The sequence below is a fragment of the Zeus faber genome (genome assembly GCF_960531495.2).
Source record: "Zeus faber genome assembly, chromosome: 9".
NCBI lineage: Eukaryota > Metazoa > Chordata > Actinopteri > Zeiformes > Zeidae > Zeus > Zeus faber.
The window spans coordinates 22,897,168-22,911,598 of NC_137197.1; the positions used below are offsets into that span (position 1 = coordinate 22,897,168).

Consider the following 14,431-nt stretch of genomic DNA (forward strand, 5'->3'; position numbering starts at 1 on the left):
GCAGAATACAGAGGAGAACATGCCCAACGCAAATACTTTGAATGGCTGTTTCTTATAAAGTGCAAGCTAAATAAATATGGGATAAATATAAATCTTGTGATTTTTTGAATAAAGTAATAATACAGATTTCTACCTTCTTCTCAGAACGATTCAGAAAAAACACATTTACATTTTTTTTGAATTCTTAATTCGAAATGATGTCAATATAAATATTTTTTTGCTGTTTCCTGTGTGTGGCAGCTAAAGAAATATGTGGTGAATGTCAAATATGTGATTTTCTTTTAACATAATAATTTTAGGGAACACCATTTTAATCTCAGAATACCAAGAGAGATTCTGAAACTAACACTTCAGACTCTGAGGGATTCATCCCAGCACATTTTTGTTTTTCAGATCAGATAGATTTGTTTGTTTGTTTATTTATATATTTACATATTTGTTTATTTTATATATCTATATATATATTTGTTTATTTATTTTACAATATAATCGTACGGATTACCACTTTAAAATGTTCCTGCGGCCAGCAGAGAGCGCTTCTGGCCCGTGTAGTGCAGTGGAAGTGGTGCCTCCTCCAGCCTCCACAACACAACACCCAGTGACCGCGGAGCGGAGCGGAGCGACGCCGACACACAGCTCCTGCTGCCCGGGTGCGAGCTGCCTTCTCCGGCCCGCGGACCGCGGTACGACCGACACGGACCGAACCTCCAGCCCAGGATGCCGTGGAACAACCCCCCCGCCGGGCAGAGAGTTTGCTGCTTGATCCTCCTCTGGTTCGGTGAGAATTCACTTAGTTCTCCGTAGTTTCTCCGCGCAGGGCACCGCCAGCGGGGCTGCGCTGCTCAGCTGTGCGGGAATACGTGTCTCATCGATCGGGGACGCGGGCGGATCAGACCCCGCTCCGAGAAAAGTTTTCTCCGGTGGTGACAGCGGACGGAAAGCCCTGCTGGCGAGCCATTTTCGGGAGGGGGGGGGTTAGTGCCGTTGTTTTGTGGCTGTTGGAGAAGTGCGGAGCCTTGGTGGTGAACTTCCAGCGGAGCTTGCGGGATTTGGGGACCGCACTCACAGTAATTCGACTTCGGGAAATAAACAAACGGCGCCGGGTTTGTAGCCGCTCCGAGCGGAGCTTAAGCCGAGCGTCGTGTGTTTATTTCCGCGCAGCTGATATGGTTTGACAACTACACGCGATGTACCGGGGGAGTACTGCGTGGTTCCGATGAGGAAGGGGTCGTGGCTTCTTTACTTTTGTTTGGTTTTTCTAATTTACTGATGTACCACCAGGAAACCTACTCTATGAAGTGTGTTTGGAGCCTAAACTGGGATGTGGAGTCCATTATCATAGATGGTTACTTGTTGGCCACGTCACATTTATCCGTATTTTAGTAGTCACATAATAATAATAATAATAATAATAATAAATGACAATGATATTTATTATAATGATGATGATAATGATTATGATGTTTATGATAATAATAACTACTACCAATAATACAGATGATATATAACCTTTATTTGTAAGTGCTTTACATTAATAGAAGGCAATCAATAACATTGATAATAGTAATGAAATAAAATGCGTCTAATGAAAAATAGTTAATATATAATAATCACAAATACATCCACAATAATGGAATCTACTTGACGTCAGTGTAATGTAACGGGGACATTTTGTTTCTGGGACCCACAATCTGGGAAGATTTTTATTTCTTTAGGAATAGTCCAAACTCCCATTCCAGTCTGGACTATAATTATGAATATTAACAGGAACCAAACGTTATTTTTTTGTACATTCCCTCCAAAGGTGCTTACCTCTTGTGAATTACATAACAGTGAACTTTTAACTATTTAATCATTTTGCTGGGGACCTCTTCAAGGACCCTGGGGCGGTCCCTGGACCTTACGTTGAGAACCACTGGTTTAAGGCGCATTGCTTTACTTCACTTTAGTGATCACTTTTACCGCCCACTCTAGTTAATGTAGAGGGAGATAATTATTATTATTTTTTTTCCCCTCTGTGACAGTTTGACACCCATTAAAAACACATCATGACTCCACTCAGGGCTCTGCAGGGTTGACAGTGTGATAATACAGGCTGCCTGTTATATAGGCTACCGGCTATTATAGGCTGTTCTTGCTTTTCTCTAGGTTCCTCTTTCTGGTTCGCTGCAGGTTTAGTTTTTTCATGAGGATATGACCACATTTGTCCTGTTTATTTTTTGGGTCATTCTTTTGGTTATATTTGTTGTTTATCAGTAGGTTTAGTGTATATTGCCCTATTTCTATTGTGTGCAGTAAGGTTTTATGGTATATTTTCACATTTTCCGTATAATGCCATTTTCTTTTTTATGTTATTATCATTATTATTCCATTTCTTTATTATCATTGCCTATTTTTTTTATTTGAGCTGCTGTGACACTGCATTTGACCTCTGGGTATAAATAAAGCATCTTTGTCCATCCATCTATCTACCTATTTATCAGTCTATCCATCTATCCATCTATCCATCTCTTTATCCATCTATCCATCGCCATCTATCTACTACTACACTATAATGCGGCTTCAGTATGCGTCGCCATCTGCACAGTATGCAGAGTTTCAGGCTTCACAGTTGTTTTGTGGCCCATAATATACCAGAGGCAAGTGCAACTGAATATATACGGGGGGAATCAAAGTTGTCGAACAAACTTCAAATCTGATGAGCCAGGGTAATGCTGACACTTGAGGTTGGAGGAAATAGACGACGGCATTTTTTTTTTTTTTCCTGGAGGACACATCTTTTAGGGTTACATCACGTTTTGCTTTGTCTGATGTAATGCATCACAGGATTGCTGTTTCGTCTGTTTCATCTGTTCTCTACGTTCTCAAACCCTGAGGATGTACGTCTCAGGCCACGCCGATGTCTTTCAGCGCGTTTATTTATTTATTTATTTTTATTTTTTCCTCGCACAACAAAGACTTCACAAAGCATTTTTTTGTTATTGTGCATACGTTGGAATGAGTGATGCCGACGCTGAGATGAAGATGTCTGGACCCAAACGTTCGCAGCAGTAAACCGGGTTTTTCCACTAAGAGACAGTGTGTGGGAGTCGTGTCACTCCCTTTGAACAAATTGTCTTGGTTTCTCTTGCCACCCCTGCTGAAAGTAATTGCTAGGTGTGAGAGAACAATGTTTATTGTACATTCAAAGGAGGAACAAAGGCAATATTCATACCAGAAACAATACTGTATGTTTCTAATGTGTTATAGAGGTGTGAGCCTCATTTGGAAACGACATTATTTTGACGCTTGAGACGTAAAAGTAAAGGTGCGAAACTTTATTTTCGAATGTTTTTTGCTCCTGTAAAGAAGAACAAAATAATTCTTGCAGTTAGTTTTTTCCACAAGTTATGCAACATTTGCACCAGTAAATCCTTGCATTTGTCTGTTTTGTCCGTATTCAGGCCCAATCCGTTTTGCGTTTTAGAATATAACCCCTCCGCTTGGCTCGCCGAGCAGCTTATCTGCCTTATATTATTACTGATGCTTTTGCAATTTCTCTATCAGCCCTCAGGCGAGAATAGATAATAACCTGAATAATTGTACTGAGTAGTAAATTTCATCTTATAGACTTGGATATTTGAGGAGCCAAAAAGCACGCTTCACTGTACCGAGATACTGCAGCTTGCTGCACGGCTCCACAGATTGTTGCATCATATGCTCCAAATGCTCCATTCACGCGGGTGTTCTCACACAGATCGCTTTGGACAAACACAAAGTGTCGATTTATTGCCTGAAAATTAAAGGACAGGGTTGCCATTTTTTTTTTAATAAACCCAGGCTTCATTAAAATGTTGGTTTCCATTTATAACTGTTCATCGCAGGACTTCGCCGAACGCTTTACGAGTGAGAAACTTACCACTCTGCTGCAGCTTCTCACTGTGATTAAATGCAGTCCAATGGGGCAAACGTTAAAATAAAATATGAAATCTTTATATATATCAATGATATTGTGATATGAGATCATCTGGGATTTTGCTCATTGTATTATGGTGATAGGGTTAAATGTTGTCTTTAAGAAGCATTACAGTAAAGTAATGCGGTAATGCTTAATAGACTGTACATACAGTATTATCCACATTACTAATGATTGTTTCTCAAATATTTCTTGTGTGTAAATTTCTTATGAAAACAACAATGGTCATCATCAAAATATTGCCAGATTATCAATATCGAGGTAAAATTGCGTGATATTTGATTTTGTCACATGGCCCAGCCCTAACAGAGCCCTTTTAGAACTAAATGTGTCTCCTTTTCTTTCTCCTTCGGACGTTTGTTTACTTCAATCTTTTAACCCCCACACCCCCCTAAAAAAAAAACAAACAACAACCCCAAAAAACGTATTAAAACTTGCATTTCCTCAACCCTAGTCGCACAGAGAGCGGTCACACTGTGAGCGTTGGAATTATCTGCTTACCTTTTCAGCGAGCTTCAAAAAACATGATAAATATTGTCATCCGAAAAGGGAAGGTCTTTCCGACGTATCGTACCGAAAAAAAGGGAAAATGTCTCCTTATCAAAGCCGTAATACCCGTTGTAACGACTTTGATCATTACAGATCATTTTTCAGGCAGTAAGCAACGAAGACAGCCTATGTCAACAACAAACTGGAGAAATGGAATTTCCACAGTTTATATTAAATGCATTTCAACAGAATGGTTGAGAAAATGTGAAAATCCCATTTTTTCTTATTTTTTTTTATTACAATGTAAATCAGCCTGACTGTATCATGTTTGTTTTGAACGTGTTGAAGCTCCCTCAAACAGGAGACTCATTCCAAGAAATCTTCCGTCATCTTGAACCTAATCCTTATTTTTATGATGGCTGGGAGTCAGAACTGCGGCTTTTCCCTCAATATTGGCTCAATTTAAACAATTCTGACGCCAATCACTCGTGTTGACTCCCAATGATGGAAAAATAAAGGCTGAATTAAATTTTCAAAAAATGCGGCCGTTTCCCTAGGAATAGTCGCGATAACAGGACGGTGGTGAAACTATTTCACAGAGTTCATGTGACACAACGTTTTCGAGAGGGTTTCAAAAGACAAACCCGGCGAGGACAAGCAAACCTTCAGGACCGGGATGGAAGCTGTGCACCTCCGTCCTTGGTTTTGTTGTATTTTCTTTAACCGCGTCTGTCATTCTCAATACAACATCAACGTCACATATTCACAACGTCACAAATTGTTAGACGCTTCATTTTCCTATTCTCAGCGGATGCAAACTCACCTAATTCACATCCTGTTTGTCATAACACATCTCACAGTGTCCTATAATTCCCTTGACATTTGGATGAAAACGTACGTAATCACAGAATCCGACGAACACCTGCAGTTATCTCAAATAATTGCGACCAGGCGAATATGAGTAATCGTGACAGGTCTACTCAAAATCACTTGCGTTGGCGGAGGAATTGGCAGCAGATGATGATAATTAACAAATAAAGCTGCAGGCAGCAATACTGGGGGTTCAGCTTAGTCATGTTAAGTAAGTATTACAGGTTTTCCGAGGTTCCGTAAAACACATTGTTTTGAATCGATTGAGTACCAACTTCAAGTTTCCCAATTCTTGAATGTCAAATGTTTACCAGTTTATCAGATTTGATATATAACCTAATTAATTGTATATAACATTATAGTTTTCGGGTTTTTGTGAAACGCGAAGCACAAGTTTCAGTTTTCCGAGTTTTCCGCTAAACGCAGCATCGGCTCGGGGTTGTCTGTCTACGCGTAACAGTCGCTATGCAGTCCACAGGGTGCGGGTCGCTGGATGTCATGACTTCCGAAAAACGGAGCTTGGACTCACTCCAAGCTACTCCAACTCTGTAACTTCGGATGACGACGTCACAAAGCGCCCCGCTCCTCAAACTAAATTCAAAACAGTTTTTCATGAATTTCTGCTTCCAAATGTACAGTACATCGATATTAATCGAACTCAAACATGTCTGAAATGTTCCGGTTCCAATGAGGCCTCAACCATGTCTGTGCGTACGGCGGTTGCCGTGTTCCAGATACTTTTAGCCCGAAAAATGCCAAGAGTCAATAATAATAAAAATCTGAGCAAAAACATTAGGGGTCCAGCCTGCATAAATACTAATACAAGCATAGATAGTGATATACGGATTTAAACGTCAGTCAAACTTGCCAATTATAAAATGCAAGAAGTTCTCTTTGAGACAACAGAGAAGTGTTTACCAGCTTTTATTTAAAAAAAACCAATATCAAAGCCACTGAATGGAATCCATAATTAAAAAAACAAACAAACCACAATGGGGTTGATTTATCAGGTGAAAGAAGCAGAGGGATGGAAATCAGTCTCCAGCATCAGAGACATCCCATCCCCTGGGCCCCGCCCGGGTCTGTCGGGCGGCGACGCTGACTCTGTGCGCTCCCTTTCCTTCCCTTCAGCAGCGTGCCCTGAATTGTGAATTTGGGCGTATCTCCGCAGAAAAAGAAAAAGCTTGGTTCTCAATCAAATGTAATTTTTTATTTTTAATCCCTCCAGACAGGAGCGGGTATTGCCGGAGGAGGGAAAGCAGGACAATCTGCATGCTCCGGAAAGAGTTCTGGCTCATCCCTAATTCTAATTAGTTCCACTGTGCACGCAGAAAAAATAAATAAATAAATAAATAAATATATATGCGGTCGCGTCAGCTCTTGAACAAGGATGGTTAAATTCTGATGGTTAAATTCTGATGGTAATCCTGTACGGCGGTGTTATGCTGCCTGAAACAACTTTCCAACGTGTTCTATTGTCCTGTCTTCGCGAGGTTGAGCTGTTGCTTTTGCGGCGCAGTGGGAAGCCGCCGCTGTTTACGGGGCTTTTAAGTAGAAACACGTTCACAGGGCTTCCTCTCCGTTTACTCGACTGGAAGGATCCATCAATTGCCCTTTTCTGAACGGCGTAGGCACACAGCGTCAGTCCGGGGGTCATTACAGCACAATGGCTGGCCTCCATTTTCGACATTAGAGACCTCCAGAAAGCTTCTATGTGTCTAAAAAAAGCACCAAAACAAACAACAACAAGAAAAAAAAAAAAAAACGAATCCAGTTCCTTGGTCCTCGCTACCAGATTTCTGTGTTGGATATTCTCCCTCCATTCAGTATGTGACGCGTCTCAATCGTGTCCACGGTGTTGATAGTGTTGTACTCTCTCTCTCTCTCTCTCTCTCCTTCGAAAATGCACGCTGTGTTTAAAAACACATTGTGAACACTGTGTGCCCGAACCATTCATTCATTAAGAATCGTGACACGGCTCTGTGGAATACCCGACTCTGATTGGTCCATAGCGTTATTTCTGGGTAATGATCGCCGATCTGTTGACAATAACCGTTGTCACGGGCGACCGCGCCCGGTTTCCACGTCCCTCGTGTCCCTCCGCTACAGGCTACTGAGTAGGACTAGCGAGTGGCGCCATCTGGTGGCACTACAAACAAACTACAATGGAAGTTAGTCGTACGTAGGGCAACGTTTTTTGTTGTGTTGTGGATTTAAACTAAAACTAGGAATACCGCTTATAAAATAATTTCAAACCAATGTTACGGCTCAATGTATTATTTTGTTTAATAAGAAGCCGTTTAATAAGCGGGATGAGCTTATGACTCGATCCTTATTTTTTTCTAAATATGCTTTTAATTTTGGGTCTTACATGGTTGCTGGTCGGGTGTCATGTTTTGTGTCTTATTAAGGCTGTCGTCACTTCACAAAACAGGAAGTCACACTTCGTTTCCACATTCTAATTATCTAATCAAATTAACATATTTTTTACATTACGGAAGTTGGAGCGGAGGCTCCACCATCGCATTTGCCAATTTTTGGCCCATTCGCAAGATGTGATTCGATATGGCATGTTGATTTACTTGATTAAAATTCTCGGGGGATCGATGCCAATATGATTAGATAGAAGCTTCCTAGGTTGTAACTCGCAAACTAATTGAATATTATGCTCAGAATTCAATAAAAACTTCAGCCGAGTGAGGAAATGGGCCCCAGGGTGGTCACCATTTTGGTCCGTCAACCTGCGAGATAGGGCCGTGCCGACTGGCGATCGGATCTTATATCCACGATCGAAGGGATGATCGGCGATTGTTTTTTCCTACGCCGTTACCAAGGCGATTTAACGAGCTTACTATCACAACCGAGATGTTATTAAAAAAAAAAAAAAAAGAATCTCTGGAATCTGCGCCCTACTGTGTATTTAGAGATGTTTCTGGTGGATCGGCATGTCCGCCCGCCGAGCGCCGTTAATCACTCAGTCTCTTTTCCCTGGATCTGACACTCTGCATCGCCGTCCTCCAAAAGGCTGCTCATTGAAACTTTTGTAGTTAACGTTATGAATATGCACATTTGGATTGTGACATTAGAGATAAGAAAAAGAATGTAAACCGGAACACGGTGCTGTGATATTGTCGCGCCAAGCGCCGACACGCGGACTTTTAACAGGGAGAATAATGGAGACATTGATATTAAATATATACTGTATATTTTGACTGTTTAAATATTTAAAATAAGATCTTCACACTCTTTTATAAATGTTTATTCATGTTACTTGAACTGTATTGCCTGCAGAAAACTTTAAGGTTCAATTATTTCAAAGCTCCGTCAGCCCCCTCGATGATTATTCAAAGTCTTTAATCCAAATTCAATTTGTCAAAAAAAAAAAAAAAATGCTAAACAAATAAATAATTTCATAAAAACGAATAAATCTACAGCTACTACTACTGTGCATGTTTCCACGCTCCTCCGCCGGACCCGGCGCCCCTGCCCCCTCCCTCCCCTCCCCTCTGCTGTGTGGCTCCGCTGCTCTGAGGCCTTGTCAGTGGATGATCACACTAAAACTGACATGGTTCCACCTCTCCCTCTCTCTTTCTCCCTCTCTCTTTCTCGCCGCCTCTGTGCGCTCTCGGAGCTGGTGCTGAATGGGAGTTGACAGGACAAAATCAATAACAAGGGCTGAGCATCCATCCACCCTCCCCTCCTCTTCCCGCCCCCTCTTGCCGCCCCCCCCGGCGATCGGATCGCATACCGGCGATGTCAGCCAGGATCGGACGATATGAAAATACAAACGATCGCCCAACCCCACTCGTCAAGTGCAATGAAACATTTTCGTTGGTGTAGGTCTGATTTGAAAAAAATATTATAATTTCATAAAAATACTTATATAAAAAAACTGGGTATGTAGACATTTGCCTTTGAACAAATATTATAAACATAGCCTATTATCTGTAGATTATGCTGTCAGTGTAAAGCCGGATGTTATGTACATCTTGCACATGTGCCGTGTGTGTGTGTGTGTGTGTGTGTGTGTGTGTGTGTGTGTGTGTGTGTGTGTGTGTGTGTGTGTGTGTGTGTGTGTGTGTGTGTGTGTGTGTGTGTGTGTGTGTGTGTGTGTTTGAGACCGCGCCGGGTACTCACTAAACATAGCTGAATACAAAATAAAGAGAACTATTTCGATTCACCATTAAGAATTGGAAACCGGTTTCTACGTTAAAGGATCGACGGACGGATCTAAACGCGCCATGGACCGGTCATTGGCCCGATTCTGACGTTAGGAATGGGTCGACAGAAGCTCTGCTGAGAATTCTACTTTAGTATAAACTAAGCTGCTGCGGAAGACTCACTGATTCCACGTTACCACGTTACTTTCAAAATAATATATATTTTTTTCTTTTGAGACACGGGGAAGGGGACGCACGCTGGACCGGAGATGGCTCCCTCACCCGTTGCGCAATCCACCGTCCTGATCCAAGGCGGACCCGGACCGTCCCTTCGCCGGGTTTAAAATGTTAGTTTCATACATAAGTAGAAACCAACGAAAATATATAGATCTAAAATAAAAACACAGGAAAATGCGCGGCGCAGCGCCGCCTGGAGGAGAAGACAGGAGGGTTGCACTGTGTAGGCCCCATAGTGGTTGCTCCGCGAGACGAGCAACCCGGGGGACGACAGACCGGGGTTCCAAAAACGCGGAAAATCGTGCTGCGTTTCAGAGAACCCGGAAAACTGTAATACATACCAAACATGACCAAACTGGACCCCGTGTGTTGTTGCCTGCAGCAATATTTTACATTTTGTAATTTAAAATGTCTACATTAAACAAATGTTAAGAACAGTATCCGATTGCATCAAATTGCACTGAATCGCACCAAATCTTTCCATAAAATGTATCGTCTCTGAAACGCATCGTAGCCCATGTATCTAGATACGTATCGGATCATCTTATAAGGGAGGGATGCACCCCGCTAGAACTATTGATTCTTTTTTTTGACAAGAAAAATGCTGAGGCGCCCGGCGCAGACCCGACATTATTTTGCGGAGGTTCCACCTCTCTCCCCTGTCTCCGGTCTTAAGATGTCTAATCCTTCACCTGAACAATTTTGGGTGCACCTGAATTATGTGCTGGCGCAGCTAAATGGAAAAAATGAGCCACGCCAGTGCCACCAATGTAAAAAGTTGACCTGACCAAGAGGTGTCTCCCCAACCTCCCCCAGCCGCCCTCCTCCAGCGAAATATCCTATCATAAGCTTGGCTTTTTTGTTTTTTTTCAGCCACCTTTTTTCAATTCAGCATCTTTCATTAAAGAGAAAAGTGAACCGGCCCCAAAGCAGCAGGAGGATGTCTGCGCTTTATACTCCCATCGCTTTGGCTTACGAGGATTCATAGTTTTTATTTATTTATTTTAATTTTATTCTGTCAGTGTCTAACATGATGGGGTTGTTTTTTTTCTCCCTTGTCTTTACATAGTTCACAACAACCTTGCCACTGGCAGCTCCGAAAAAGACACACAGGTAAGGTTTCCTCTTGTTTGTTTTGGGTCTTGGGCTTTTCTATGGCTTTCTAGTTTATTGCTGATTTGTATGCTCCGTATTCCTGCACCTTATCTCCTGGGTACCTTAACTTTTACTGAAATCCATGTTTATCTAAGCAACATAACTAAGTGTGCGATGCTTTGCTTTTATCAATTAAACAATGGCCTCCAGTTGGAAGCCGTAATTTGCTCCCAAATACAAATCCATCGCCTCTTTCCTGCAAACTAAGTGTCAGATAATCTTCCTGCAGTTGCATTTCGTACTCTGCAGTTTCTGCTCAATAAATAAATTAACATGTTGGGTCGCTCCACTTCTTATTGGCGTGAGACGTTTGTGGCAGTCGGGCCTCCGGCAGAGGTACTTGGCATCACAGGACTACTGAACGACATTGTCTTTTTTTTTTTTATATATATCCACTCCTCAGCCCTTTTTCTGTCCCCTCAGAAGGATTTTCACCCTTTTGCATTGTTCATTCTTCATCTTGCTCATTAAATCGTAAAACCGCTTTAGGCAGAAAGCGTCCAAGAAAACAAACTCTTGAAGAATGATGCCGGCCCCAATAATTCTCGGTCAATTAAAAAAGACAAGAAAAAAACGAAACCACTTGTGTAGAGGCCAAAAACGGCAATTAATCATTTTCAAGGGAATATGCCATAGGAATTATCAGGAACCCCCTGCATGTAAGAAATGTTATACAATATATGAAATATATGTAACTTCAGTGTTCAACTTAATGATTGTGGTCTTGTTATTGCAATTGGACACTATGATTTCATGCTAGTTCTTCTAAGATTTATTACAGACATTGTTGTGCATTAAGGTCAAACTGAAGCGGCATTGGGAAAAGGGGGAAAACAGGTCATTATTTTGTGTTTAGGCTCTGTCATGATGTAAAACTGGAGCAATTTGCTTTGGTACAGTGCAGCGTAACCTTTTTCAAGTCGTCCTGCGGTGAACTCTGCAAAGCCTCTTTCAGGATTCGGTCAAAACTGTCGTTTTTTTTTTTTTACTTCGGCCTTTTGTTCTTTTTGGCCGTCGTGGCGGTTCCAAACAGCTTCGGTGATGAGGTGAGGGCTTTAAAACTGTAATGTTCCATGTTGCAGAACTCCTCTCCAAGCGAAGGTCTTACTTATGTTTAAGGTCATTGTATTGAAAGATGAATTCGATTTTCATCATGAGCCGAGGGTATACTGTAGCATGGGAATGAAAATGTCTTTATATTTATCAGTAAACATCATTCTATGGATTTTTTTTGGGGGTTAGACTTTGATTTTAGTTCGATTTTTTTGCCAGGTCCCCTACAGTGCCCTCAAACCCACGATAGTCCATCATCGAGCCACCGTCGTGGCCGGACCCCGAGCTCTTCTTCTGACCGGTTTCTATTTAAACTCACCACTCCTGAAGACTTTGTGTCCCAGCTTGTCGTTCCGCAGGCTTTATGTCCTTTGGAGTTCTTCGATCTCCTCTGCTTTTTGCCTTTCACAAAGAACGTTTTTTTTAGGCTTCACTCGATGAGATTGTTTTGTGTACGACATCTACTTCCAGTCCAAGGCTACGTTCACATTGCGGGCCAAGGTGGCCCGAGGCCAAATTTTTTGCTCATTATGAGCAAAAACATTTGGGTTTTGGGCCACTTTGCTGAGTCACATATTATGTGACTCAGATCTCATCTCTTTCACAAGAGTGTGAACAGCAAGAATCACAAGGAATCTGATCTCTTCGATTCGGAATTGGGACATTTTCACATGTTGTCCTAAATCGGATACAGGTGGGATTTCTTTGCAATGCGACCTCAGTCTTAACAGTCAAATTGGAATTCATGCGACTTTCACGTCACTCTAGAGCAGCGGTTCCCAACCTTTTTATTATCACCGACTGGACCACAGCGCACCAAATTTTCACGGACCGGGAGGCTCTGCCCGTTATGCACGGAGAAAAATAAATACATGAAATATGTGGCAGTTTCGCTTACCACCCGCCGCCCAAGTGGCGTTTCAGGGACCACCGGCACAGAGACATAGAAGACGGGGCTGTATACACCAGTTTATTGCAGAGAGTGGGCTCGTTGGAATTAGCCCAGGAGCAGACGGACATGTGTCATGACACGGGCTCCTCTCCTGAGAGTGTGTGGGGATGGGGGCTTTACCTGCTGCGAGCAACGGTTATGCAGCCACTCTGATCCCAATTACCCAGATCCAGGTCAGGTGTGGCTGCTCAAACCACACCATGCCCACACCACATACCCCGACACCAAACTGATTCCTGGCCGAAGCCTACTCTGCACCCCCCCCCCCCAACCACCACCAAGCAGAGAACAAAAATGGAAAAAAAATGCTTAAAACAGACTCTGGAACAGGTTTACTACACCTTAAACAACAGACTCTGAAACAGGGTTCCCATACCTTAAACAAACAAATGTCCAAAAAAAATTACCTGGTCCCCTTCCAGAGGACCTGGTTCCCCGGAGCAGCACTGTCGACCGGCCTCCTTCCCCCAGGGCGACGACAGACTGCCCCCCCTCCTCCCTGCCAGAGCTTGGGGTCTCGGGCTACTGTGCTGGCTGGTGAAGGCGTGGCCGGACTTGACTGTTGTGGGGGCTGCTTGGAGGGGTAGCCTGGCTGCTGGGCTGCTGGATGGTCACAGCGTGGGCTGCTGGGCGGAGGAGCTAGCTACAGGCAGTTACCAGTGGTGGTTGCTGCAGCTGCTTTTTCCCCCAGTCCTCCACCGGACACCCTGGTGCTGCTGCTGCCGCCAATCGGGAGAGGGTTGGTGATGGGGCCGCCCGTTGACCCGCTGGTGGCTCCAGGGATCTTCAGACGGCGGCTCTGTGTCCCTTCCCCCCGCCGGAGAGTCCCTGTATAGGTGCCAGTGTGGCCGTTTCACCTACCACCTGCCAGCCAAGTGGCATTTCTGGGACCTCCGGCACACGGACGGAATTAGCCCAGAATTAGCCCGGAATTAGCCCAGGAGCAGACGGACATGTGTCATGACACGGGCTCCTATCCTGAGTGTGTGTGGGGATGGGGGTTTTACCTGCTGCTTGTTGGGCCAACCAAGGGGCAACAGGTATGCAGCCACTCCGATCCTAATCACCCAGATCCAGGTCAGGTGTGGCTGCTCAAACCACACCATCCCCACACCACAAAATACATCTACAATAAACGAGTGTTAGGCTCAGGGTGTGTTTTGAGAAGACGCCGCCCCCGCCGCGGCGGCCGCGGCCGCCCCCGCCGCGGCCTCCCCCGCCGCGGCACCCCAGACCTCACCGGGGCACCCCCACCCCCGCCGTAGCACCCCCACCACGGCATCCCCACCCCCACCGGGGCACCCGCACCACGGCTCACGCCACCATTAAGCAGCGTATACAGTGCGAGGAGGGAAAATAAATAATAGATAGGGAAATAGGGGCACCCACGCTCGTGTGTGTGTGTGTGTGTGTGTGTGTGTGTGTGTGTGTGTGTGTGTGTGTGTGTGTGTGTGTGTGTGTGTGTGTGTGTGTGCGTGTGCGTGTGCGTGCGTGTGTGCGTGTGTGCGTGTGTGTGTGTGTGTGTCTGTCGGTGCCTGTGGCTGGTGTGTCCTCTGAGGG

The 14,431-nt window shown here is 43.9% G+C and overlaps 1 protein-coding gene across 2 annotated transcripts in view; it reads left to right on the forward strand.

Moving 5' to 3' along the window:
- Positions 1-637: 637 nt before the first annotated feature.
- The window catches only part of b3glcta (beta 3-glucosyltransferase a), a 64,978-nt gene continuing 51,184 nt past the window's right edge, over positions 638-14,431 (forward strand). For both annotated transcript variants that reach the window (XM_080007247.1, XM_080007248.1), the window contains exons 1-2: positions 638-778; positions 10,781-10,824. In XM_080007247.1, coding sequence (XP_079863373.1) covers positions 718-778; positions 10,781-10,824 — 105 coding nt within the window. In that variant the 5' untranslated portion in view covers positions 638-717. The remainder of the gene's footprint in view (positions 779-10,780; positions 10,825-14,431) is intronic.